Source organism: Chamaea fasciata, unplaced genomic scaffold (assembly GCF_029207755.1).
Source record: "Chamaea fasciata isolate MVZ Bird 193981 ecotype frontalis unplaced genomic scaffold, bChaFas1.0.hap1 SCAF_23, whole genome shotgun sequence".
NCBI lineage: Eukaryota > Metazoa > Chordata > Aves > Passeriformes > Sylviidae > Chamaea > Chamaea fasciata.
Genome location: NW_027094108.1, coordinates 4,139,076 through 4,165,902, shown reverse-complemented (window position 1 = coordinate 4,165,902; position 26,827 = coordinate 4,139,076). Strand labels below are relative to the sequence as shown.

At 47.7% G+C, this 26,827-nt stretch overlaps 1 protein-coding gene across 4 annotated transcripts in view; it reads left to right on the top strand.

The window, feature by feature from the left end:
• The window catches only part of KAZN (kazrin, periplakin interacting protein), a 152,461-nt gene that overhangs the window by 87,601 nt on the left and 38,033 nt on the right, over window positions 1-26,827 (top strand). Inside the window, exon 1 of one of the 4 annotated variants that reach the window (XM_066203204.1) lies at window positions 23,205-23,251. The exons of the other annotated variants lie outside the window; for them this stretch is intronic. Within the exon in view, the coding sequence (XP_066059301.1) occupies window positions 23,227-23,251 (25 nt within the window). The 5' untranslated portion in view covers window positions 23,205-23,226. Of the gene's footprint in view, window positions 1-23,204; window positions 23,252-26,827 lie in introns of those variants that run through there. 4 annotated transcript variants of the gene reach the window in all.

Sequence of the window (26,827 nt, the reverse complement as noted above, 5' to 3'; positions counted from 1 at the left end):
ACAATCTGTATTTTATGGATTTTCACTCCTTGTCACCCTGTTACAATCTCCCCTCTCCCCTACCTTTCATTAATTGTCTCTCAAAACTATCTTGTCGCTGCTCTGATGATTTTTTCCAGTGGATAAGCCTGTCAGAGATAATCTGGTTTGCTGAATTTCCTTTCTGCTGGGCAATCTCCTTAATAGCTGCCTCATAGGATTTCATCCTGTTTGGATGTTTAAGGATGTGGCCTCAGATAAATATTCTGTTTCTCCATGGTTCTTCTGCTGATTAAGGTCTGTTCTTTCTCCTAAAATACTTCTGAGCAGGAAGAGTTTCATGGAGACTTAGTGTGCATTTGGTACTTCTGAGCAAACTGTTGGCCAGTGATGGTCAAAATTCACTGTTGATTTTGGATGTGTCAATTTAGACAGTTCAGAGGCCAATAAAAAGGGAAGAAGAATAGTGAAGGAGAGAAGAGAGTTTTAATCCTTAAATGTGACATTGCTTGTACAACAAGGTATGTGAGTTTTGGGGTTTCTCCACTGGACAGCCCAGAGGGGATAAGAAAGCAGTCAAAAGGCACATGCTTCCTCTGTTTATCCATTCCCCACCTATGCAATAATTAATAACATCATTTAATCCCTTTCTGAACTTTGTCAAACTTCAGACGTTTGCTATCACTGTGCCTTTTGGAAAAGCTAATTTTCAGCACTTTTAAAAACAGCTCCTTTTCATTTGTGCTTCAAGAATGCTTTTTCTTTTCCCTGTCCAAATCAGCTCTGGATGGAGGGTCAGGAGATTACAGTCCTTTTCCCAGAGTTGCCAGAGAGCTGCTGAATGATCTTCAGCAATTTGTTTGATCTTTCTGCGCCTCATTCTCACAAATAAGGATGCTGGTAATAACTTTCTATTGTTAAAGCTCTGGTAATAACTTCCCATTGTTAAAGCTCTTAAAGCTCTCATATGGAAAACGCTATGTAGGGACTTGTAGTAATTATTGTCACAATTTGCAAGCAAAGGTGCTGGAAATAAAAGTTTCTGCAGTAGAGGAACTTTGTTCTCAATAAAGGGAATTATTAGAATAATTTTGGCTGGAATGACCAATAAAATGTGACTCAGGCAACTGCCTGTATTGATTTAATAGTTGAGCTAGGGGGGAGTGTGTGGGTTTCCATTTGAGGCATCCTGGGTGTAGAGGAAAGCCTGTGCTGACTCCAGCTGAATTTGGTCTTGTCTATCGTCTGAACCCTGTATGAGTTCCTTGTACATAGTGGCAGGATGCCATTCTGACCATTATTAATGAAAACAAACACAACTCCAACAACAACCCAACACCAAAACCCCAACAAACAAACCCAAACCCAGGGATGTTTCTCCCACCACTGCACCTCTGTGGTCTGTGGCTGCCCAGGTGACCTCATGTGTGAAGGCACCTTGCAGTGGAGGCAGGTATAACCCTGACTGTGCCTATGGATCCGGATCCAGCAGTTACAAGTGCATTAGGAAAATGAAGATGTAGGTAAGTTTGCTTTATGCATTTCTCAGCTCCTGGCTCCCCACCCTGTCCCTCGTTGCCTCTAATTTTTACAGCTTGCTAAAAATAGGTTTTGGAGAAGACTCAGAGCTGTTGAGACAGAGACAAAGAAAGACCGTAAATCACTTGACAGCTCATTTCCTTATAGCAAATGTCCCACTCTTACAACTTTGTTTAGATTAAAGAAGGAATAAAATGTAGTGAGAACTTGGTTTGGTTACTGTGTGTTTCAGTTGTGTTTCGTTTTCCTTCAATAAATACCAACAGAAGAAGATACCAGTGGCATAAATCTTACTGGAAAGGGCTGAATTGGCATAATATTTTGTCTTTTAGAAGTGTCAGACCTGGGTGTTTTGGGTGCTGGGGTTGGGTTTGGAAGGTTGTGCATGGCTCTGTGAGAGGAGCAGCGATGCCACACTGAGTGCCACAAACACGACTGTGTCACCTGGTGGAGGATGTGCCTCATCTTGCGTCTGCCAAGTCCTTTTACCCTTTGTTGTCACTGACTGTGTGCTCTGCAACCTTTTCAGTCCTGTTCCTGCAGCCAGTGGGAGCTTTGCCAGTAATTCCAGTCAGGATAGGATAAAGACCTTGACGGTCATTTCCTGTCCTTAGGCACGCAAGGCTTTCCCCCATATCTCAATATGCCCCTTGATCTGAGGTACTCTCATTAGGCAGGTCAGAGCATTATGCAGTGGCCAGGTTGGTTTTATTCCCTTGGGATATTTGCTTTGCTCTCTGGCTGGGAATGAGGAAACAACATCCACAGCTGGGGATGCATTTTTGGGAAGGCACGAGCAGTTGTTTCACAAGTCCGACATGTCCACCTCAGTCCTCTGCAAAAGCCATGTTTCAGAGGGATCTGGTGGAGGTTATCCCTGCTTTGCTGTGTGTTGAAATTCCCCTGGCAGTGCACTGTGCTCTGCTGCTGTTCCTGTTCCCCATCGCCGAGCCAGACAAGCACAGATTGTGCCAAAGCTCCACCGTGCAAACACAAGTCACGGGATCAAAGCTGTAATAACAGACTGCATCTTCTGCTGTGGCAATATGTGGTTCGGATGTGTGAAATTAGAGCCTTGTCTTGCTGCATGCAGCTCTTGTTTATCACATCCATTATCCAAAGGTTGTGCTCGTTGATCACAGCAAATATTTTGGTGGTGTTATGCATGGCTGGGTATTAGCAGTGTTTAATGGCAGCTTGGGAGGGATGAGTCCTGACAAGAGCAGGGACAATGCCGTTCTTTCACCTGAGCTGCTGTTTCCCAACCTTAACACCTTTGCACGAAAAAATGCTCTGTGGCAGCCAGGGGTTAGAACGTTGCCTATCTATGTGGCGCAACAACAAGAAAAAGGAGTTATCATTGTCCCAGGAGGCAGAGAACAAATTCAGGTCCTGGTCTTGCATATGCTTATCCAGCTAATTAGCTTTACTCAATGGAGCCCATTCAGCCTGTAGCACTTGTCCTTCATCTGTTCAGGACCGTATGTGTGAATGCTCATTGAAACACGCGGTCAATCGTGGTATTGTTGCACGTACATTATTGCTTATGTTCTTGCTGGAAGCCAGGAACAGTCTCTCCATTGTAGAAACCTTTTTTTTTTTAATATAATACAGCTATTGCTGTGAAATGATGGGCTCAGGTAAATTTATTCTTTTCGGTTCCTGGGTCTGAAGTTGCTGAGCTCGGCTGTTCAAACAGGAAACAATATTTGTCATTGCTTGGGTTGATGTGGCTCCAAATTCGGGTGTTGTGCCAGTTTCAGGACTTTGAGTAATGGACACATAATGAGTGATTACCCGATTGTTGTCGGGTGATTGTGTATCAGGACCTTTCTGTTTTAGCAATTAATCTGCTCGTTGATGAACACTCAACCAGCTCCTGCCAGGATCTCTTGTCATTTCAGTCACTTGGCAGCAAAAATTGCAATGAGACTTGTATCACATCTTGAACTGGATTTTTGCTGATGCTGTTTAAGGATATAGAAGCACATAAAAATGAGCAAATCTTGAATTCAGTTGGAGAAAATGACTGCTGAGTTTGCCGAGCTGGGGTCAGTGCACCAGCTGCTTTTAGTTTGCTTCTAGATTAAAACTAACTTGTGATAGCGACAACTGAGCTTAAAAACCAGAATTTACATAATGATTCTGTGTTAATGATATTAAACATAATGGCACTAACAACAGCCTGTTAAAGGCAAGTCCACAGAGATTTCTTTTTCCATTTGACCTTGAGTGCTGACGTTGGACTGGCTCAGCATTGCATTTTTTTTCCCCATGTTTGAACTTGAAAGGTTCTTTAATACTCAGCTCAATGTTCCTGTTTTGCTTTTTAAATTCCTTATTATTTCCCATGGCTGCAGTGCAAAGTGATACCCCGTGCCAGGTCATTTCCAGGACTTGGACCTGAATTAGATTCGGTAGCTGGAAGGCGCTGGGCCTCAGAAATGTGTGTACATGATTCAGTTCCTGGAGGACAAAGACTCATCCTTGGCCGTGCAGCATCCTTGTGCTTCCAGGCACTGTGAGAAGAGAATTGTGGAGGCAGGCTGTTCCCAGGATAGTCCTGCTTAAAATTTCCCGCCTGCATGGCTAATTTTGAGTTTGTCTCCTTTCCCAGCCAGTTTCTCTCTCTGAATCTTTATCAGATGCTAATTAGCATTCGTTCCCACCCAGCCCCGGGATGTTTATTAAGGTTTTGGGGAAAGCTTTGCTTCTGGCGCTGTTGCAGCCCTGTCAATGAAATCTGCCATAACCTCTCCACACCTCAGCTCCCACCCCTTGTGTCCAGTCACCCTGAATTACTGAATTTCAGCCTTGCTTAGCTCAGGCATCTTGTGACAAGTAAGACTTCGGGGTCAATAGGGGTATGGCAGGATCTGCAGCACTGGCAGAACTTCCAACTGGAGATGGTGCTGGTCCTGCAGAGCCCAGGGAGTCACCGGGGGTGGTTGCAGACCAATTTTGTCCTATAGTTTGAAACTCTAAGCTGCTGCCTGCAGGGTCCGTGCAGTGTGTTACCCAAGTCAGCAGATGCCATCAGGCACTTGCTGGCTGTTGCTCCCCAACTATTTTTATTTGCATGCCTGGAATTCCTGCTTTCAGCTCAGCAGCAATAAATGAGCCATTTGCATAATGAATGGTTTTAAAATCTGCATCCCTGCAGTGGCTTGAGCCTTGCCCTTCAGAAGGGCTTGTTTGCTGGGAGAAGGTGGCATAATTTAAAAAGCTAAACTCCTCTGGGAAATGGATGTTTGGTTGGGAAATAGGTTATTTTTCAGCTAATTTCTTTCGTGGTTGCATAGTTTGAAGCAAGCAGAGAAAAGGCAGCATATTGCTCTGTGATACTGGAGCAGTTGGGTGGTGTGCTCAGAGACAGGTGAATGTGAAAGAGGCAGATGGGAAGGAGATTTGGGTGCGAGCAGTGCACCTGCAGAATAGTGGGGGAACACCAGGGGCACGTGGGCTGCATTGGGGTCTCCTTGGCAACGTTTTCATGTGGTCTGCTGGTGTCCAGGAGCACAATAATGCACTGATCTTCAGTGCTTGGGAGGGGTCAGTCCCTTCTCATTCCAAAAGGAGGAACACAGCTTGCTCTAAAATAATCCAGATGAGGTGTGAGCTCTCCTGTCTTCCTGTGAATCCTTTTGGGATGACCCCAGTTGAGACCATGAGGCCACCAAGTGTCCAAGACCTCTGAAACTGGGGCATCTCCCAAACATCTCCTCCCCTTCACTGGGATTATGGAGCAGAAAATGGGATTAGGAAACCCACCACCCCCAAAGAAGGAGGAGCCCTTGGGCACAAGGAATTTTCTGCTGTGTTAGTGCTGCCAGGAAGCCCTGCAGCTCGGTGGGTGATGGGTTTCCTAATAATTCCTAATAAATACAAAGCAGGAGGATGAATAATGCACAGCAATAACTCTCCTGCAAACATTAGCATCCCACTCCTGGTGATAAGACGGTGCTCTCTTTCAAGTCCCTTAAAATGCTTTGCATGTTTCCCGGACTCTTGTTGCAGAAATTCTGCAAGGCATCAGTTTCTGTTTGTTTTCCTTTAAACTGCTTTCAAATTCCTATTTGCCGAGTCTGCCGAACACGTAGCGAGCTTCACGGGAGGAAGAGGAGATGAGTGGAGCCGAGCTCTTAATGGAAAATAAATGTGAATCAAAATCCAGCCCAAACCCTGTAATCTCTGCCCCACACAAGAAAGGTCCACTTTAAGGAATAAAAGTTGGGGGAAAATAGGTTGGATTTAATTGCTTTGGATGCTGTGGTACAGCGGCAGAAGTGTGAGAAGGCGATAAAAGCTGCAATTTAAAGCTCAGCAGCGGCGGGTTGGAAACGCCGGTGCTGGTGTGCAGGGAGATGGATACTTTATCCCTGGCACATCTCTGCTGAGTTAAGATAAATGTTGAGCTATTAAGTTCCTGAGAGCATTAAGAGGCTGGGAGAAGGTCACGTACTGCTTCCTCTGTTTTGGCTTTGCCTCAGCGCTGCGTCGCTTCCTTCGCTGAGCTGTAAGGAGGATTCATTTCTCCTCTGAGGCTCTCCCAAATGAGCCCCCAAAAATACAGGGGAGCTCAGACAGCCCAGATCAGGGCTCAGGGGGTTGCTCCCTTCCATAAAAGCTCACGAAATCCTGGCTGGAGCCAGCTGTGCCGTGTGGGCAAAAGAGGGGTAACAGCTGGGATCTGTCTGTCCTTGGTAGGATGTGTTTGAAGGGTTTTTAAACTCCTGTTCACTTCCTCTGAAGTCATGATGGCCCAGCCAGGTGGAAACAGAGTGTGAAGTGCCAACAGCATCCAAAAAACCTTTGGGTATCCCCATTTCCTCGCTGTCTTGTCCCCAGAGGTGGAAAGAGGCAGAATAGTGGGGAAATAGGAGAAGAGGAAATGATAGGATGAGAGGAAATTACCTCAAGTTGCACCAGGGATGTTTAGGCTGAATATTATGAAAAATTTGTTCACCAGAAGCGTTGTTCAGCTCTGGCACAGCTGCCCAGGGTAGTGGTGGAGTCCCCATCCCTGGGGGGAATTAAGAAACATGTCCATGTGGCACTTGGGGACATGGGCTAGTGATGACCTTGGCAGTGCTGGGGTCATGGTTGGACTTGAGGATTTTGGAGGGCTTTTCCAACTAAATTGCTTCTGTGACTCTAAGATTCCAAGGAAAATGTGTACAAGCCAAAAGCTCTGCGCTGTCTTCCTGCTCAAATCATGATTTCTCTGTCCTTGGGAGGTTGGGCCAGATAAAAGACTGAAGTGAAGGAGGACAGAGGAGGGGAAGAAGATGAATCTCCTGCATTCGTTATTCTGTATGCAGAGAACATCAAAAGCAGTAATGGAAAAGCCTTTTTATATTTTTCATCAAAGCAGTGGTTCAGATTTGGCAGGCTGAGTTCGGATTGGTGAAATATTTATGAATGGAGCAGCTGTGGGGCACTGCCCCCCTCTCTCCTTCCCTCCCTCTTCCCTAAATATGTTTTTCCACTTGGTCCTTTTTTCTCCCCCTCTGCTTTAGCTGCGTTACTCCTCTTAGAGGAACGTGTAGATGACTCAGGACTGAGTTTACACACCGCAGGTAGGAAGATGTGTTTATTTTTTGCTTCATTTAAGTCAGGAGAAATGAGGGGAAAGGGATAAACCAAACCTTAGGGGTGGATGGAAAACAGCAGTAGAGGTTGTTCCCTGGTTTCTTCTGCTGCTGCTTCCATGTTAAACCTGAAAACCTTTTGAGTTATTTCTGTAGCTAGTAATTCATCATGGTTTGTTTTTTTTCCTGCTAAGAGAGACAATCGCACTGACCCAAATGAGTTTTATCTTTTATTCTTCCCTAGTAATTACACCCATCCACATGTAGGAAGCGTGAAATTATTGATTAAGGTGTTTTAATCCCAGTTTATTAACTCCTAATCTAGATTTATTGTTATTCTTTCTAATATTGCATCATCACTTGGTGAGTAAGGTGGTTCAGAAATCACAGAAGAAGAACAAATACTTAGTTTTGAAATACCAGGTAGTTAAAAACAACAGGTTCACGGAGGGAAGCCTGGAGCAGTTCTGTTCATCCATGGGGATGGGAGAGCTGTGGTTGGGATTGGTGTAAACCAATGTGTCCATCTCACAGGCAGTGATACCCTCAGTTTATTTTAATAAAAATAAACTGCTTTTCCTTCTGCCTTTGCCCAGAAGATCGTAAACCCAGTGCTGTTATAAATCTGTGTTTTTCACAGTCGTGCTGCCACTACCCTCCCCTCCTGGAGATGGTGGGCAAGTAGCCAGGTGTCACCAAGGATGCTCAGTTTGGGATGCAGGGTGCTGAGGTGGAGTGATGGCAAGGAGCTGCTGTGGCTTTGAGGAGAAAATGGGAATTCTGGAGCACCTCCAGTGACTTTTTGTGTGTGTGTGCAATGCCTGAGGAGGTACACAGCTATTTAAAATTTGAAGCTGCATTTCCATCAGGGCATTGTGTTCTTTAAATATAGATCCTTTGAAATGTGATAACTTTGGTCATTGAAGGGTAGTAACGGTGATTGTATAAATATTTATGTCATGTAAAACAGCACAAATCAGTGGTGCAGAACTGGGACAGCTCTTTGCAATTTTGAAGAGTTGGCTTGAAATCTCATGTTGTGACCAGATGTGTAGGTGGATCAGCCCGTAAAAAATAGGAGCCATTGTCTGGGCTCACTTCTATTTTAAAAAGTGCATTGATGCACTTGAAGAGCGTCAAGTTCCAAGCTTGCAGCTTATGAAGCAGAGTTGCACACTGAGGTTCACATGGGGACAGTGCTCCCCAGTATTCAGAGTGGGCACCTGAAGCATTCTGTGTGTAAGTGGAAGGCCCTGCCTGGTGTCCTGAGGTGCCGCAAAGCCCCATCTCTACACAGCAAACAGAGGAAACATAATGGCACTTTGTGTTTGTTTGCTCTTTTAAGGTTTCTTTCTTCTTTTCTGTTCTATCCTAATATTACAAAGCCTCCTAGCAGACTTTCTTATTCTACCCTCGTGTTGATTTATCGTCTGGTCAAACAGCCTGTAACCACTTGCCCCTGTCCAAACTTGCTTTGTTGGGATGAGTTCTCCATGGAGGGGCCCTCACTGGCCTCAATGACCATCAGACCTGTTTGGTTCCCTCTGTCATGGTAAAAAATACTCTTGGTGATGCCTTCCCAGGTATGTGGTACCAAAGGGGGGAGCACAGGTGGTCACCCCGTTCCCAACCTCTCCTGGTGTCACCAGTGCCGAGTGGGAGCCATCCCTCGTGTCACCAGCATGGTCATGGAGAGCAGAAATCCTTCCCCCACCAACCCAGGCATAGCTGGTGCTAATGAAGATGTAAAACCTCGCACTCTCAGCACGGCATCGACTCTCCAGTCCCAACACGGCTCCAGCGGGAAGGAGCAGGGCTGTTAATCCTCCTGACATCCCCTTTGAATACCGTCATATTTCAGGCCTGTTAAGCTGTTGGGCCGTTGTTTATGGGCTTCATGCTGAAAGGAAGAGCTGTGCTGAGCCTGCAAAATGATGCTTTGCCTCTGGAATGCTGGTCCTTACCGCAGCAACCCAATCCCAAATCCTGCCCCTGTGCCCGGCTGAGTGTTTGCCCCATGTGAGTCCTCACATGGTCAAGCATCGCCTGCTGCTTGGAAATAATCACAACTTCACACTAGCTGCCTGCTTGAGGGAAATACCAGTTTATTGAGGTTTCCCCTTCCTTTTTGGGCTGAAAAAGCCAAGCCAACGTGTTCACTGCCTCCTTTCTCCCAGCCGTCGTCTCGCTGTGTGTCCTTCACAGACAGATTGATTGAATTTGATTTTCTGTGGAGTCGTGGGTTGGTGTGTTCATTAACCTGCACGCTGCTCTTCTCCCTACCCTTGCACCCTTTGCATCCACAGCATCTTCCACAGCCTGTGCTTTATTAGTCAGCTTTTATGTCTTCCAGTTGGCATTCCAAACCCCAGGGCTTTCTCGTGTCCATCTTGCTTGCACATGTTTTCCTTAGCCTGTGGGGAGGAAAAATGCCTGTCTGCTCTTCTCTGCCATGTCTCAGTGCCAGCATGGACATCTGTGCTGGGGAAACCGAGGCACGGTGGTGCTGGAACAGGAGTGGGTGTAAGAGTGCTGCATGGTCAGTTGTGTTACCAGGACAGAAGTTGCATTTAGCTCAAAGCCAGACTTTTCAGCTGGGACTCAGTGACCCCCCTGACAGGGTCTGGAGTCACCGAGCTGCAGCCACATTCAAGTCATGGTTTTGTCGAGAGTTTTGCAGTGAGTTTGAGATATTGCCTGTGTGAAAGGTGGGAGGGGTGAATCCCAGCCATAGTAAATTCCTGCTCGGTGAATTTGCAGGTGCCTCCCCAGGCTGCAGCTCGAGCTGCTGACAGGAGATGCTGGCAGTGATTTGTGGGGCAGGGAATTTTCCTCCTTCCCCCTGCACAGTCTGTAATTCCCCGGTATTATAACATGTCATTTTTCTAGCATACCTGAGGAACCAGGATATAATATCTGAGCCTAGAGGGACAGCAACAATGGAACCTCCAAGGAGGTGAGAGGTGGAGAGATTAGAGCAAGAAACGAAGGTTGTAATTTATTTCTCTTTTCCATCCCTCTTAGCCTGGAAATTGGCCACATTCCTGGCGATCCCTTTATTTTACAGCTTCGAGCTTGTGTGTTTTTTTTAAAAAGCCAGCGGATGCTGCCAGTTCCCATCACCTAATCAAAGCTGCTCCGTGGAAGGGCCGCCTCGTTATTACATCCCATTATAGCCTCCGGCAGCGGCTGTACTTCATAACCTCCCAGGAAAGCTGACAGGTAACCAATGAGATGCATATTCCAGTGACAACCTCCTGCCCCCCAAGGAGCTGGGACCCTCTTCAGCACCGGAGCTGGGCTCATTGTGGCTGGGTGCTTCCTGGGAAGCAGCTGGGACCATTGTCTGCCCGGCCGAGCACGAGGCCATGGAGCAGCGAGGTTTGCTCTTTTGTTCCCTTCTGATTTCATTGTCCATGAAATGCCTCTGTGTGTGTGTGTGTGTGTGTGTGTGTGTGTGTGTGTGTGTGTGTGTGTGTGTGTTGGCTTGATGGAAAGGGGAAGAAGACTCACCCGGAGATGCGGGAATGGCTGAGCCAGAGAGGTGGAGGAGGAGGTGGGGGGAGCTGGAGTCTGGGGACAGATGGAGGGGAGGGGGGAAACTGGCTAAATAATTTTATCATTGCAGGTTGGGATTGCACCTCAGCATGGGCTGATAGGGTATTAATTCCTACTTCATTTCACTGATGGGATCCTGCCTGCAGCGTAATGAGCCCACCTTTAAATCAATACAACCATGCCAGGCCTTGGGCACCAAAGGAAAAGGAATTGTGCTGATTTTGTCCCTCTGTCGCTCCCTGTGCTTGTTGGTTGTGTTTTATTGCTTGTCTTGACTAATGGAGAAACTGAAATATTTGGGTGTTTTATATTTTTGGGGCTCATGTCAGGGGCAGGGTGGGAGTGTCAGTCTGGATGTAGAGGGATGAGGGGTAAACTGGGATTGGAAGGGATTTTGGAGTTGGCTGGAGTGGAGTTTGGCAGCTGTGATAACTTGGTGGATTTGAGTTACTTTTTGGTTTATTACTGAGTTACTTACGGGTACTTATTTTCTTCTAATACCAAAATCCAAGCGATGCTGGGCACGGGTGGTTCTGGTCTGGAGGCAAGTGGTGGTACATCCAAGGATGGTGATGCAGCAGAGAGCTGTGAGCAGTGTGTCCCCACACGGGCCTGGGGGGCAACACTGGCTGTGGCATCTCATTCTGCAAGGAGTGCAGATGTCATTATGGCAGCCCAAATAACTGTCACTGAGCACTGGGCAGCCTCAGATAAGACCTGTGCATCTGTCTTGGGTGGTTTTGGGCATCCTTTGGTCTGTGTGGAAGGCTGGGAGTGTGAGTTCAGCGCTGTAAACTGGGTGTGTGGACAAGTGGGGTCTTTCTGCCATAGAAGTGAATTTTGTCTTCTCGGTCATCCTCTGTCTCTGGTGGTGTGGCAGCCAGAGGGATTCGGGGAGCACATTTTACTCAACAGAGTTTGCCTTCAAATCCTCCAGCTCCCGAATGTGACAGCTGCTAAATCACCTGTTATTATGCAGAGAACAAAGCTGTCCTCCAGGAACAAAGAAAGGAGAATGGTCTGTGACTGGGGGGAAGGCAGAGCAGGGCTGTGGGAAGGAGATGAAGCCAAGAGACACCAGCAAAGCTGCCAGGACTCAATGGGTAGACAAACGTCCCAGTGTGGTAAATAAAACCCCAGCTGATGGCTGAAATAATGTCTGGATCCATCAGCACTGCTCCAGACATTGCCTGGCCATGTGCTGCGGCATCTAAAGACCAAGGAAGAGCCGCACCCAGGCTTGGCTGCAATTGCTCGGTTTCTTCAAGACCGTCCTGTGTGGTTGTAAGGAAAATTCGGCTTAGACCTGCGTTTCCAGCTGTTGTGCCTGGGTTTGCTGACCTGCTCTCACGCTGTGCAGCGCCGGGCTGTCCCTTAGGGCTTTGCTCGCAGCGAAATGACGCGGACAAAACCCCGACACTGATTCCCCCCAACAGCCTGTTTAGTACCTGAGGCTTCCCTGCCAGCTCAGCCAGCAAAGCAAGAGCTGCCTTTTGATGCTGGGAAGTTAATCCCTGATCCCAGGCTGGCAGAGCTGCTGGACACGAGCACAGAGCCAGCAGGGCAGCCCGGGAGCTGCTCCAGGCCCGACTGTGGCGCGCAGCAGGGGTCAAGGCTTTCTCTCTCACTTCTGCAAGTGCTGTCTAAATATTATTAATAATTAAGGGCTCAAGCTGGGCTGGAAATGCTTCCTGGGGGCTGCACTTAAGCAACTGCACCCAAGCTGGCAGATGTCACCTCCTCTGCCTGATGGCCTTGGCTGTCCCCAGCAGTGGGGCGAGAGGAGCAGCGATGGCAGCGGGAGCCCTCCTCAATATTTAAAGACTATTGATGGCCAGGTCGGGCTGGGATGGTACAAAACACAACTGTCTAGACACAGCAGAAAGCAGAGAGGCTGTTTTCCCTCGGTGCAGGAAGTCCAGCAGGAGAAAACAGGCTGCTTTATTAATTCTTCCTTTCTTTTTCCATGAAAATTGTTGTGGGCTTGCTGTTGATGCTGGGGGAAGAGCATCAGTTTTGCAGGAAAACCTGCCTGGTGACTCTAGATGCCTTCAGGTCTCCATCTTCCCCCACCCCAGCAGCAGTGGGACATCTTCCCAGTGTGTCCAAAGATAGAGTGAGTAGCACTTCACATTTTGCTGTTTTGTCAGTAATAATTAACTGAGAAGTAGGAGGAAGACTTGTGAAATAACTCTGGAAACTGAGCTCTTCAAGGAATTAAATGCATTGATGGAAAGAGAGAATCATTAGTCTGGAATAAAAATAAATGGCTCTTCCTGTAAATCTGCGTTTCAGAGGCAAAGGCAGATTGTAAATTCTTCTGCCTCTACTGGAGCAGACAGTGTTCTGAAATAAAGCTCTTGCAAGGGAAATACTGTTTGTGACCACTGTAATTTAGATTATATATGTTAGAGAAGAGAGGGAGGCAGCTGCTGAAAGCCTGGTCCAAAAGTCACCGCTGAGCATTCTCTGAAGAAGAGGCTTTTTAAAGTTGCTGTAAAACACAAGGATAAAAGCAATTGAGCTCATTTTTCTCCAAGGACCATAACATCCTTTAAGGCTTAATTCTGCTTAATATTTTGTCTGTCCTCTCTGGGCTGTGTTGTTATGGTTTAATCTGTTGCAGTGCAGTTTGGTGAATTCAGAGACATTTTGAGATAAATTTTCTTTTTGTTGCTGGGGGCTTTTTTTTCTTTTTCATGAAAGGAGCATGAGGCAGGATTTTAGTGTAAATATTAAATGATGTGTGGTGTCCTGCTTGGGTGACTCCTGCCTGCCCCAAGTGGCCCTTGGCTTTGATTACCTGCTCAGTTATCCTGCTTTATTCCTTTCTCCTGTCCCCCTGTTCAGATGGTGCTTGACTCTCCGTGCTATCAGGGTAGGGAAATGAATAAATTTTATGTATCTGTCTCTGCTGTCAATATTTGTGTCAGGAAAGCACTTGTGGCATTTCTGAGAGAAGTCACAGTCTCTCTTCACTGACCTTTTATTTCTCCTGTGGATGGAGAGTTTCTTCTCAAATATCCTCTGCAATCTCTGTTTCAGCCGCTGCTTACTCTCTTATCACTTTTGATACACTCACTGTTAATCTCCCCACTTTGCATCCACGAGAGCCGCCCTGCTCTTTAACCCTTGAGGGGCTGCCCATGGCTCCTCTTGGGGATGGTAATAGCCCATTCTGGGCACTTCTGCTGAAGGGCATCATTAACAACTGAGAATATTCATTTATTTCAAAACTGTTTTACTGCCTAATTGCACTTGTCTCGGAGCAAAATGTGTCCTGCCTGAGAGCACCTCGCAGCCTGGAGAGGCAAGAGGACATCCCTGATTTCCATTGATGTAGCATTTTGCTCATCTCTTGAGTCATTTGGAGCTACTGAAGTGACATGACATTGCCCTCAGATCCATTGGCAGCCTGGGATGACGGAGTGACTGCAGCAGGAACGCATTGCCTGTGCACGTGTGATTCCTGCTCTTGTCCCCACAGCACTGCAGACCCAGTGGCACTGCTGCCCTGAAGCCTGGTGGGCCACACAGAGCTGTGTCCTTAACTTTCAGAGCAGGAATTTCCCAGTAGGTGTTTTTGTTCCCTTTCGTGGTCTTTTTTCTCAATTGTTTTATTCCATTTATCCCCACCCTTCAGTACCAAGTTGGTTTCTTGTAAACACTGAAGAAAGAAGGCATGAGAGACTGTACACAACATTTTTGGCAGAGAAATGTTTGAGATCCCCTTTGGTTTGGCTTTTTTTTTTTTTCCAGGAAGAAAGAGAAATTACTGGCTTTTCATTGGAATTTCAAAGCAATAAGGGTTAGTTTCTCTGGTGGCCATCCACAGGAACCAAGTTTTCCCGCATCTGGGATGGCCCTTTCTGCCCTCTGCATGCCACGCATTCCTCGTGTCCAGATGAGATGGGCTCTGGGAAGTCTCATTAGTTCCTCGTGACCCCCCCTGGCTTTGTGCCACTTTCCCAATACTTCTGACCTTGGAAAAAATTCCCCTTTTCTCTCAGATCCCTCTGCTCGGCTTTCAGTTTAGGAGGAGACGTCCTGACACAGGGCAATGGGAATAACTTTCTTGACTTTACTGGAATTTGAGGAGCTGACAGGGAGTTTCCTGGGCTGCTGATGGGAACAGATCACTCTCTCCTCATTCAGAATCCTGATTAAACCCACCCCCAGTGACCACTGCAAATGTCACCCTTCTTTTAGAGGGCGATGTCCACTCTGGGTGTTTGTGAGCAGCACCTCAGGTTGTTCAGGTGGCACAGTGGGGCCCACTGAGCAGATAACCTAGAGAGGAGCAGTGATTTGTCCTTGGAAAGCTCCGTGGGCGGTTCGTGAGGAAAGGGGAGATGCATTGACTTGGACAGCTACTTACAGAAAACAGATGTGCAAGTTAGGAAACACCGGTGATAAATCTGAGCCCATATGGCGGCTCTCTCACGAGCATTTAGAGTCACAGCAGCCATGAGGGCTACTCAGTTCCCCTGCTGAAAGGAGAATTCCTCATCTCCTGTAGAACACGAGGATGGCTTTGTTTAGGTGCGTTTCCCCCAAGCTCCACTTTTGCTGCAGACCTGCACCCTTCAGATGTTCCCTGCGGGGGAGGAAGAGCAGGAATGTGAATGGCTGGGATAAATTTGTGGGGTTTTTTTGCCAAATGCCAGGACTGAAGGCACAAACCAGTGCAGGACCTGTGCTGGTTTGTCTAGCTGCCAGGTGCTTTCAGCACCACTCACAGTTGGGTTGGATTTTAGGTCTAGTTTCTTGCAAAAGAAGGAATTTCTTGCTGTTTCAGGGCCCTCCAGAGCTTCTCTGCAAGGCTGAGGGATTTGTGTCCCTCCCTGTCACAACAGACAGGACCCCTTCAGTGAGGGATGCCTCAGAGGCACCCTCAGGAGGATTTCTGTTCTGCTGGGTGGGATTTCAGCCTTTTTCCCTTTCTTCTCCCCTTTCTTGAGCTTATAAGAAAGGCAATTTCCAAGCTAACTCTGATTCTGTTATTTTCCTCATAACCCTCTGAAAACTGCTTTTCAGGCAAGTTGGGGCTTAGTGGGCTGTGTAACCTCCTCTGCGTTGGAAAGCCTCTTCTGCAGTCCTCCACCTCCTCTCATCTCGTGGCATCTCCTCCTCATCTCTCTTCTGAAGTCCTTTGTATGGGAATCTGTTGGGTTTTATTGGCTATTGTCTTAAGTGCACAGTTTATGAAATGAGAGTTCTTCCCCCACAATATCATAAGGAGATTAAAAAGAAAGCCAGGAAACAGAGAACTAATACATGTAGAACCAGAAGAAAGACAGCAGGAATGTATCATGAGGAGGCATTTTAAACTTTGGATCCCACTTTAACCCAGTGATTACCATTAAAGTGTGGATTGCTTTTTTTTAAATTATTTTTATTTTTATTTTTCCCCTGGGATTTGTTTTACAGAGATGGCTGTGGTGCAGTTTCCATGGTTTTTATCATTACCATGGTCTTGCTGCTGATCCCCTGGCCAGCTGACATTCCTGTTAGAGCAGGGCTGGCCTCTTGTTTTATTCCATCTCCTTTTTTGATATATTACTGCACCCTAAATTAATTTCTTGCCAATCGCATTTGCAGCCCTGTGAAGTGAATGGGTCTCTGGAGGAGACTACATTGTTAACGCTGACAAATTTCATGATATAGCCGTGCACAAACAGGCATAGCCCGGGAAAAGAAGTAATTAAGGAGCCTGGTGCTCTTTGCAGCCTGGCTGAAGTCCATGTCCTCTCCCAGTGCTTTCAGAGAGTCCTGGTTTAGAAGGAAAACCACAAAGCACTCACTGAGGCCACAGGTGGGAGGAGTGGTGGGGAAAGAGGTCCCAGGCAGAGCTCTGGCTTGCCAGGGTTCATGGTTACCCTGTGGCATCTCTGCTCACACTCAGACCTTGCTTGGAAGCTCACGTGGGCTCATCCAGGGATCTCTTCCACTGCCAGAGCAGATGTCCCTGCTGTCCTTCAGTGCAGGTGGGGCAGTGGGGAAGGGCTTTAACCTGACAGATTTAGGTAAGATACTGGGCAGGAATTCCTCCCTGTGAGGATGGGGAGGCCCTGGCACAGGCTGCCCAGAGAAGCTGTGGCTGCCCCATCCCTGGAAGTGTCCAAGGCCAGGCTGGATGGGGCTTCCCAAGTCCCTTTCAGCACAAACCATTCTATGACTCTCTGATATGTTTTTTTTCTTAATACATCTCTCTTGGTCTGTTGCAAGTCCAATCTGCTGCCACTGCTGTGCTTGCCAACATTGCCTTGTCTACTCCTCCTTCTCTGCCACCCCTCTGTGTTAATTTGGCATCCCACACCTTACCCTGAGTCATTTGGAGAGAAGCCACCTGTTTGTCTTGCTTGTACCCTGCTCGGGTGTATGGTGCTGATACCCTGCACGCGGTCATGGGGATGCTCCAGAAAATCCCACCCGTGGCCCTCTGAGCTGCTCTGGGGGCTGGAAGGGAAACACACGTGTGTGGCACTTGTGAATGAAGGCGCATTAAACTCAGAGGTGATGACAGCTATGCCAAATTACCTGTTAAAATGATCTCAGTAATTATAACAGGAGAGCCAAATGAGGATAACGGGCCATCTAATAGCAGAGGCAAGGCTGTAATTACTGAGTGGAAGCCTTTTAGAAACTTGCAGGGCTAAGGGCTTGCCTGTGATAGAGCCTGGGAGAACTGTTTAATAAACTTGGTGAAACCCTGTCAATTACCGTATTTTTAAAGACAATTTAGTGTTCACTTTAGATAAAGGTAGCACCATCCTCAAGAACTGCTTAACCCTGGATTTTTTCAGATCCATTTCTGGCATTGCTGTGTTTTCTCAGAGTCTGAAGTAGGATTTTGTAATGTAAGGGAGGACTCTTCTCTTGTGCTTTGTTCGAGTTAAGGAGGCTTAAGGCCGACTCTGAAGTATCCCAGGAACCAAGATGATCCGGGAGCTCAGATTGCCCCTGCGTCGTTGGAAATCCCAGCTGTTTTGCCTCCTGCTGAGGAGAAGTTCAGATGCTTTGCAGATGGCATTAAATCAAAATTCTTGTGGTCGTCCTCTCGGGCTCAGTTTGTCGGTGGCAGCGGTTCATGTAAGGGCAGGAATAACTCGGATCCTCTGCATCCTGCCTGGCAGCAGTGCTCCCAGGGCTTCCTTGTTATTCTTCCAGCCAAGGAAGAGAGCTGGGCACACGCAGGGTTTGGTGTCAGCTCTCTCCAGCCTTTGGGAGAGCAAAGGCTGGTGGTTGATGTCCCAAATGGTTCCACGTATAGCTTGGATCAAAGTCCTCAGCTGAAGGGGTTTGGTGGGTTCATCCTGGAAGCCATAGATCCAGTACCTTCTGCCTGCTTTTTTTTTTTGCAGTGGAAAAAGTAGGAAAACATGGCAATGGTGCCACTGGGGAGGCAGCATTCGCCGTGGTGGCTGGCATTGCTGAGCTCTGTTTGTATTGATTGGAGCAGAGGCAATTAAGAGCCTCCCACTGCTTTCACTGGAGGTGCTTCCACATAAGGAGGCTTGAAGCAGAGGGGAGGGCCATTACAACATATAAACACTGCACAGGCTGGGGTCTAGAGGCATCTCACAGCCTCGTTGAAGTCTAAAATATTCTGTACTGGCTGGCCAAGGGGCCAGCATGAAACACGTCTCAGGATTGTGTCTCGTTGGCTTTGCAGTGCCTGGCTGGGAAAGCAGCCACCTCCTCCTCCAGGTGATGGAGTGGGGAAATAGGGCTGGACCCTCCTCACTGGGCTTCATCTTAGGGGTCTTCCTCCAGTGCAAATTTCTCAAAAGTTCCTTATTCCTGGGCTTGTTCTCAAGTCGGCCCATGTCCCATGAAAGTCTTTTTCTGGAGGGTGGAAAACTACTTCTGTCTGTGAGGAAGCTGGAGCGGTGAGAGGATTGTTTGCACAGAAGGAGGGAGTCACACTGCTTATAAATTGTCCTCATGGAGAATTTCATGGTATTGCTTCTTTCTGCTCCGTTCCAGGTTCTGGGTTGGGTGTTGGCGTTGGCCACGGGCTCCGTCCTTGGCCACTGGGACTGTTTCATTCCCTGCTAGGAAATAGTTTCTTGTGTTTCCTGGCAAGAGTTCACAAGTGTGAAATGTAAGATTTGGAATGGGTTGTAGGAAGTTAATTTGATCACTTGGCAAGAGAGTGGGGTGATCCAGTTCTCATGTGTTTCTTTTAATCTGTGTAATTTTGTCTGGGAAGAAGAGAGTGGCAGCGAAGGAACTTGGCTCTCAGTGCATTAACACATCCCTTATTGTCCTGAGGTTGAACATCTCTCTTTAAACATGATATTCTCCAGTGGCCCTTAGAGACCCCAAATCCTGTTTAGACAAAGTAAGCCTTGATGAACCTGGCTGTTTCTGATTCAAAAACGTGGCTGGGAGAGAGGGATGGTGTGAAAATGCTGGAGAAAAGAGTAAATATTCAGCCTCCTCTCACTCGTGCTACAATAGTGCTTCCCTCTTATGCAGGATTATTTACTGGAATTTAAAAAATTTGTGTTTATTTTAGTAGAAATGGGGATAGTTGTTTGTCTGACTGCTCCTGCCATGCTGCCAAACTCTTGGAAAGGGCAGCAGAGCTGCAGGTGTTCCCAGAAATGCCTTGTGGTGGGAGATGGGCTGCAGCCCTGGGGCCTTGTGAGTGATGTCAGACCTGTGAAATCAGTGAGAGCTGGTGGTGATGGGGTGGGAATCAAAGAACCAAAGAATAATTTGGGTTGGAAGGGACCTTCAAAAGTCATCTATTCCAACTCCCAAGGGAGAGAAGGGCTGGAGGAGTGTGTTAATGAGGCAGAAACCTTCCCTGGCTTTGGGAGAGGAAACACAGTCCCTGTGTGCCGGGTCGGGCAGGTAGGATGTGGCTGTGCCCTTCTCCTGAGAAAGGAAGTTTTGAAATTCAACTGGAATTGCAAAAATGCATCTACATATTTGCAACAAAGCAAACCACCCAAGCTGCCTCTCATTTTCACATTAGAACGATGCCTTTGGTCTCAGTTCTAATTCTGCTGGCATGAAAACTTGTTTGCTGCTGTAATTGGGAAAAGGTGGAGGAAAACATGTTTTCTTTTGCTTTGCCTTCTTGGGCATTCAACAGCTTTGGGTGCAGTTTTCTCCTGTGAGCTTAGTGTCCTTTTAGTGAGGGGTGAAGGGGTGGGAGTGATACCTGGGAGTGCTTAAAACTCATTTTGGGAGCCAAGGGCAGGTTGGATGGGGATTTGAGCAGCTGGTCTAGTGAAAGATGTCCCTGCCCATGGGAGAGGGAGGAAGTGGATGATCTTAAGGATCTCTTCCAATTCAAACCATGGTTCCATGAAACTGTGGATGGCTCTGCACACAGGAGCGTTTTATTTTATTCTTTCTGCTTTGATCTGTGCCAGAAGAAACTCTGCCCAAGTGCACCAAAGCAAAAGAGAGGAAAATCCAGCTTGCACGCAGTGCTGGGTGACCCTAAGGGCTGAAACCAGGGCAGGTCTCTGGGCTGTGCAGAGGGAGCAGCAGGGGCTGGGCTCAGGGGCCTCAGCCATGGCCAGCCCCAGCCAGAAAATACAAAGTACTGGCACACTAAGCCTCTTGTTTGCTCTAAGCTGTTTATTTTGCTGCTGAAGGACTGTATAATCTATTTGTCTGAGTGGAAGCAGCCAGAAAAACCTCATGCTCTGGAATTCCCACCTACCTGTGCTACACATATATATCTGTTCATATATATATATATAGATATATATAATTTACTAAGCATGTATTTGCTAAATGCGTGTGCATTTACTGATGGGGAGCAGGGGGTGTTTGTCTTTGATAGCACAGTGGGACACAAACCCCAGGTCTAAGGCCAGGTCAGCACAAAGCAGGAATACAAAAAGCTCTCTGGAAGGCTGGCTCACATCCATTATAATATTACTAAATACCATAATCCTGTGAGCCTTCGCCTCGTAATACGATAATGAGTTATTAAAGCTAAGGAGGGTACTTTGGGGAGGGAGAGTTGGAGGGTTTGGGGTTGTTTGGTTTTTTTTCCCCTCCTGCCAGGTCTGAGCCATTTCTCTTGGTCCTTCTCCATTCATAAGCGACTGGCTGCAGCAGTTTCAGAAGTGAACAATTTTAAAGGCTATAAAAATGCCAGTTTCTGAACACTGTGTGCCTTTTCCAGACAAGATGAACTGTTGTACTCTGTTCCCTCAGCTACCAGCTCATTCCACAGCCCTTAGCTCCTCTCCAGGAAAATAACCAAGGCATTAGCTAAGAAACAGCCACGCTCTACCAAAGTCTGAGAGCACAGCGTGGGCGGTGGGAAAGGTGTTCCCAGGGCCACGCGTGTGCTCTGCCCACTGTCAGCACACAGAAAAAGGATGCTCTTGGAATAAAAATGTTGGAAGCATCTTGCAGCCACCTCCCTGCCTCAGGTCTGTGTGTGTTTCCAGGAAATCCTGGAAATTGTGGTGAGGAAGTTGTGTTGTGCAAAGTGCCAGGGGTGTGGAGGGGGAAGGAGCTGGTTCTTGCTTGCTTGGAAAATACAGCAAGAATTTAAAAAAAAACAAACCCAGAGGAATGTGCCAGCCATAATTTACAAGCTTGTTCACTTTGGTTTGGGGAGCACTTGGCAGCTCTGAGCTCTATCCAAAGCAAAGGCAGGCACGTAACCCTTCCACCCAGAGTGGAGGGAAGCCTGGGTGCTTTTTCATTGTGAAATACCCTTTATTTTATCTTCCTTTCCTCTGATCAAAAATAAACACCTTGCAAAGTGTCTGTTGCTGGTTTTTGCTTTGCTTGGGGTTTCAAAACCTTTTGGATGAGGATGTGGCTGCATCCCTTGGCCCAGCAGCCACCTCCTCCACCCTGGTGCTGCAGCACAAGGCACAGCTCTCCAAGTACCATTGTCCAAGAGCATGAGGATATGTGTTATTCACCATCAGTGGCAAGCTGGAAGCTGATAAAGATCTTTATTATTTTACAGGCACAATAATTACTACCTAGGATTGTTTTCCTATAGTTTAAGTGCTCTCTTTCTCCTTTGGGTATTCAGGATAAACATATTTGTCCTCAGCTCCTTGAATATCACTGTAGGAACCAGTATTTCTCCCAGCACTCTGAACATGAAAACTTCACCTTCGAGGAGTTGTTTTTCTTCTCCCTCTAACAGTCAATGAAAAAAAATCAAAGAAAGGGCAGAAGATGAGATATGGCTTGATTTGCTCCAGTAATTGTTAATTAAAGTGCTGAAGGATCCCTCCACTTTGCTATCACGGAGAAGACAGCACGTCAGGACTGAGCTCTGGGACGGGAGGTGTCACAGAAGGAACCTGTACCCTTTGTCTTATCAGGAGGGTTGTCAGATGTAGCAACACGTGTGTAGCACCTTCCCAGCTAGTTGTGTGCTCCTTTTGGAGTGAGGGATATCCCCAATGGAAAGTGATGGACAAATTATGAAGTCGTCAGTCCAAGCCTGGCTGCAAAGCGATAGGTGGGAGCTGGCAAAAAGCAAGGAGTTGTTTTCTGAACTAAAAATAATAATATTGCCCCTGTAAGCGTGAATACACATTTAGAGTAGTGATTTCCAGGTAAATCTGCACAGATGCATCACTGGCACAGGAGAGCAGTGGTGTGTGGGTGTAGGAATGGCAATGCTTGGAGCGTGCGGGCAGGAACGTGGGAGAGAGAGAGAGATAAATCCAGGACTTTGTCCGTGGCAGGGCTGTAGAAAGGGCATTCCTGGACATCATTTTTGAAATGTTTGTGCTTTGACCTGCCTCTCCTGATAAGGGAAGCAAAAGAGAAAGGGATTTATCCAGATATGCAGCAGCACCTGGCAGCACATCTGGGGACAGCATGGAGGTCATCTCTGGTCCCCCCACGCATGAAGTCCCTTTTGTGGTCACAAGGGCTCTGCCATTGTTCTCCTCCCAAGGCCATCACCTTGCCTTGTGTGTCCTGGCATTTTGGGCAGGTGCTGAGAAGCTGCCTTGAGCATGGTGGAGCTGGAGGAGAGGTGGGAGAGCCCATGCCAAGGGAGAAGCTGAAGGGGACAGGGGCTTTGCAGAAGGTGGCAAGAGGATGAAGATACAATGCTCATGTTGGCACAGGGCAACACTCCCCCAGTGCTAATTTTTCCCTCTTTTTGCTGTTTTTTTATTGAAATACCGGTATGTTCTGGTTTTTATCCCCCCCATATCATCCTTGGGGCACAGCAGGTGATGTGTGAAGGACTCCCTGCTGGGTTTGGCTGATGTAAACATTGACAGAGATGTCTCTACCATGGGATGCACCTCAACTGCTCCCAAGGCACAGGGACATGGTGGATACCAAAGAGTGGGTGAAAAGGGTGGTTGGCTCCCTGGTTTGATGCAGCTGAGCTATTCCTTCCAGCTTTCCAGGCTCTGCCACTTGCTGGGCATCACCTGTGTCAGCCTTGCCCAGCATCACTGCAAGGGACCCTCACCACCCAGGTGACTCTTCAAGTGCCCATTCCGGCTGAACACTGACATAAATACACCACGAGTGCATTTTTCCCTCTGGATTTCAGAGACGTGGCCCGTGCTGTTACAGCTGGCAAATGAGCAGATCAGAGTTCCCCTGTGGTAATGTATCTCTATCAATTTATTTCTCATTAAAAATCTTACGCGCTGCAATAAAGGCAATTGTGAGTTAACAGCGGAGCTTTATAACCTGTTAATTCAGGCCTCTGCTTCTACACAAAACCATCTTAGGCTGTTGTATGGGTTTAGAGGGAAACCAAATCAATCCACTGTCCCCCATCCTGCAGCTGCACAGTGCTGGGTGCAGAAGAAGGGAGGGGGTAAATCACTGCCTTTAGTGATTCTTACTAAAGAGTTTGATGAGGGGAGAGGGATTGATCTCCGGATGATCTGCATTACAGACAGCTTTTTTTTTTTTTTTTTTTTAATTCCCCTCCTTTCCTTCTGTGCAGATAAAAAGCCAAAGAGGTTTGGATTTGATGGAACCTATGGTGAAAATCTTTTTAATTAACAGTGGATTAGAACTGGAGCCGTGTTTTAGCTGGAATGGCAGACACCTGTTTTTTCTGGGCAGCCAGGCAGGATCCTGATTCTCACTCGTGAAGGCAGGAGAGTGCAGGGGGGTTTCATCCCATCCCATCCCATCCCATCCCATCCCATCCCATCCCATCCCATCCCATCCCATCCCATCCCATCCCATCCCATCCCATCCCATCCCATCCCATCCCATCCCATCCCATCCCATCCCATCCCATCCCATCCCATCCCATCCCATCCCATCCCATCCCATCCCATCCCATCCCATCCCATCCCATCCCATCCCATCCCATCCCATCCCATCCCATCCCATCCCATCCCATCCCATCCCATCCCATCCCATCCCATCCCATCCCATCCCATCCCATCCCATCCCATCCCATCCCATCCCATCCCATCCCATCCCATCCCATCCCATCCCATCCCATCCCATCCCATCCCATCCCATCCCATCCCATCCCATCCCATCCCATCCCATCCCATCCCATCCCATCCCATCCCATCCCATCCCATCCCATCCCATCCCATCCCATCCCATCCCATCCCATCCCATCCCATCCCATCCCATCCCATCCCATCCCAGTTTATTTGTGCCCTTTCCTTTTGGGGGAAGGGCTTTGCTGGGGCTTTGCTCTCTTTAACTCCTTGACAGAAAGTTAGAGGCAGGTCGGGGTCAATCTCTTCTCCCACGTAACAAGTGATAGGACAAGAGGAAATGGCCTCAGGTTGCACCAGGGGAGGTTTAGGTTGGATATTTGGGAAAATTTCTTCACCGAAAGGGTTATCCAGCCATGGAACAGCTGCCCAGGACAGTGGTGGAGTTCCTATCCCTGGAAGATTTAAAAGACAGTAAATGTGGCACCTGGGGACGTGGTTTAGTGGTTGTGCTGGGTTAGTGGTTAGACTGAGTGATCTCAGAGGGCTTTTCCTATCTAAATTATTCTACTCCCTGTGTCTCCCCATTGGGGCTCAGGGTGGGAGCAGGGTGCCCCTGCTGCAGGAGGGTCAGAAATGCCCTGTGCTGGTGCCCGATGTCCCCACCTTGTCCCCTCCCTGTCCCCTCCCTGCCATCGATTGGGCTCTGTCACGTCTGGGGGCTCTCGCCACGGTCCCGCCTTGCTCTAAGTGCAAAGGAAGGGAGAAAAATCAATTCCCATCAGCTGAACAGTGCCCTTTGATTTATTGCCAGTGGAGGAAGAAATTCTTTATCTCCTGGAAGGGATTGCTTTGGTGTTTATTATTAGGGAGCGCTGCTGGAACATCCCCCTTCCTCCAAACCCTGGTATTTTGATAACCTTTGCCAGCTCGGGGACATCTGGAGCACAGAAATGGTCCCCCAATGTGCAGTGACAGGGGGCAGGTGTTAACCTGGTCTGTTGGGGTGGTCAGGGCTTTGGCACTGCCTTCCCCCAGCAGATGAAATTACCTGTGTTCCCTCGATTTCAGAGTCTGTTTCCTTGCACCTGGGGTTACTTAGTGTGGCTTTTTGGCCTGCAGATTGAAAAGAGCATCCCTGTGCCAGGCGGAGGGGTTGCCTTGGTCCTCCTCACCTTCCAACACCAGTCACCTCTCCCATCCGTGTGAGTTGTTGTGCTGCTGCAGAGAATAGATGGAAACACGCTGAGCTACACCCTTGGAAGTTTCCTCCCATCCTTCATCTTCCAGCCGAGCTGCAGAGCAGAAGCAGGAGATGGGCACAGCAGAAATCACAATGTCTGCAGGGCAATGTTTTGATTATCCGTAATTGCTAAAGCAGGTTAGTGGCCAAATGAGCAAGTGCAGATGCACAGCTGGCCTGATGTGTTGGCAGCGAGTGTGAGCTGATACCCTGACAGGGTGATCAGTGCTGGTTTTGTCTTTCTGCCAAAAAAACCCTCTTGGCTTTTTTGAGTTTGCTTCTGGTCTCAGTTCAAGACCAGCAGTGGGGGGAGATGGGTGGCCATGGCTTGGTCTCAGTGGAAACACAAACTGAATTTCCTGTGCTGAAGTTGCGCCAATCAACCCCTTTCCTACAGGGTGACTGATTTGCAGCTGGTTTTGTACGTGGGTGATACCAGGACTGTGTGATTCAGGGAAGATGGAGAAAATTCAGACCCTCTCAATCCCACCTAGTGTCAAAAACAGCTTGTCTCCCCTTTTAGTTCCTCTGATAACATTTATTTGTGCAGCTTCCTAGGACATCAAGGCTTTACATCATCCACAATCCATCAGTTTAATTCTGTCTTTAAAGCAGTGATCATGAGTCTTAAAAAGGAAAAGAAGCCAGCAGCCTGATAGGCAGAAGGGAGCTTGTTTCCAGCCTCAGGCAATGCAGCCGCAGGCACCAAGTTCTCCTGGAGGGGATCCACCTGGGGTGGTTGTGCCACACCAGCACTCCAAGGTTTTGGGGGGCAAATCCCAGTTTTTTGGAGAAGAAGCTCAGTGCAAATGAACATCAGGGCTTTGTGAACAAAGAGAATTTTGTTACAAACCACCTGTGGGTTGGTTTTGCATAGCTGGAGGTGATACCGACCCTGTCTGGGCTTAGATGAAGCTCCTGATTTCCAGCAACTGCTTTGAATACCTTCCCTGGGGTCTTTCCTCGTTGTTTGTTAGCAGGTAATGGGGAAAGTGGGAACACTGGAAGGGAAGGGTGGGTTTTGGAAGGCCTGGCTGGCAGAGGATGCTGCCCAAAGCTATGGAAAGGAGCAGAGCTGCTTGAGTGCTCCCCTGTCCCTGGGCTGTCATCTGTAATTGATGGCCAGAGGCCAGCCCAATGTAGGTTTGTGACAAAATCTCAATGTTTTATGAGTTAGGCATTTGAAATTTTTAATAGAGTTGCCATGAAGATAAATGGAACACCAGGTTGGTGACCCCAGGGGGCCTGACCATCACTCTGGGTTGTGGTGGTGAATCAACCTCAGAAATCCGGGGCTGGTGTTAGTTTGGGCTGGATTTCGGTTTAGGGTGAAGCTCAATTTGAACTATTGCAGCTGATTTAATCCAGATTTCTTTTGTGGGATTTCATGTGATTTTTGGTCTTGCGGACCTTGTATTGTGGTCTCTGTCATTTCACTGGTGCTTTCATTCCTTGTGCATGAAACATACCAAATCCTGCCATGGTAACCACAGAGAAAACCCCAAAAAAGTAAAATTTAAAGG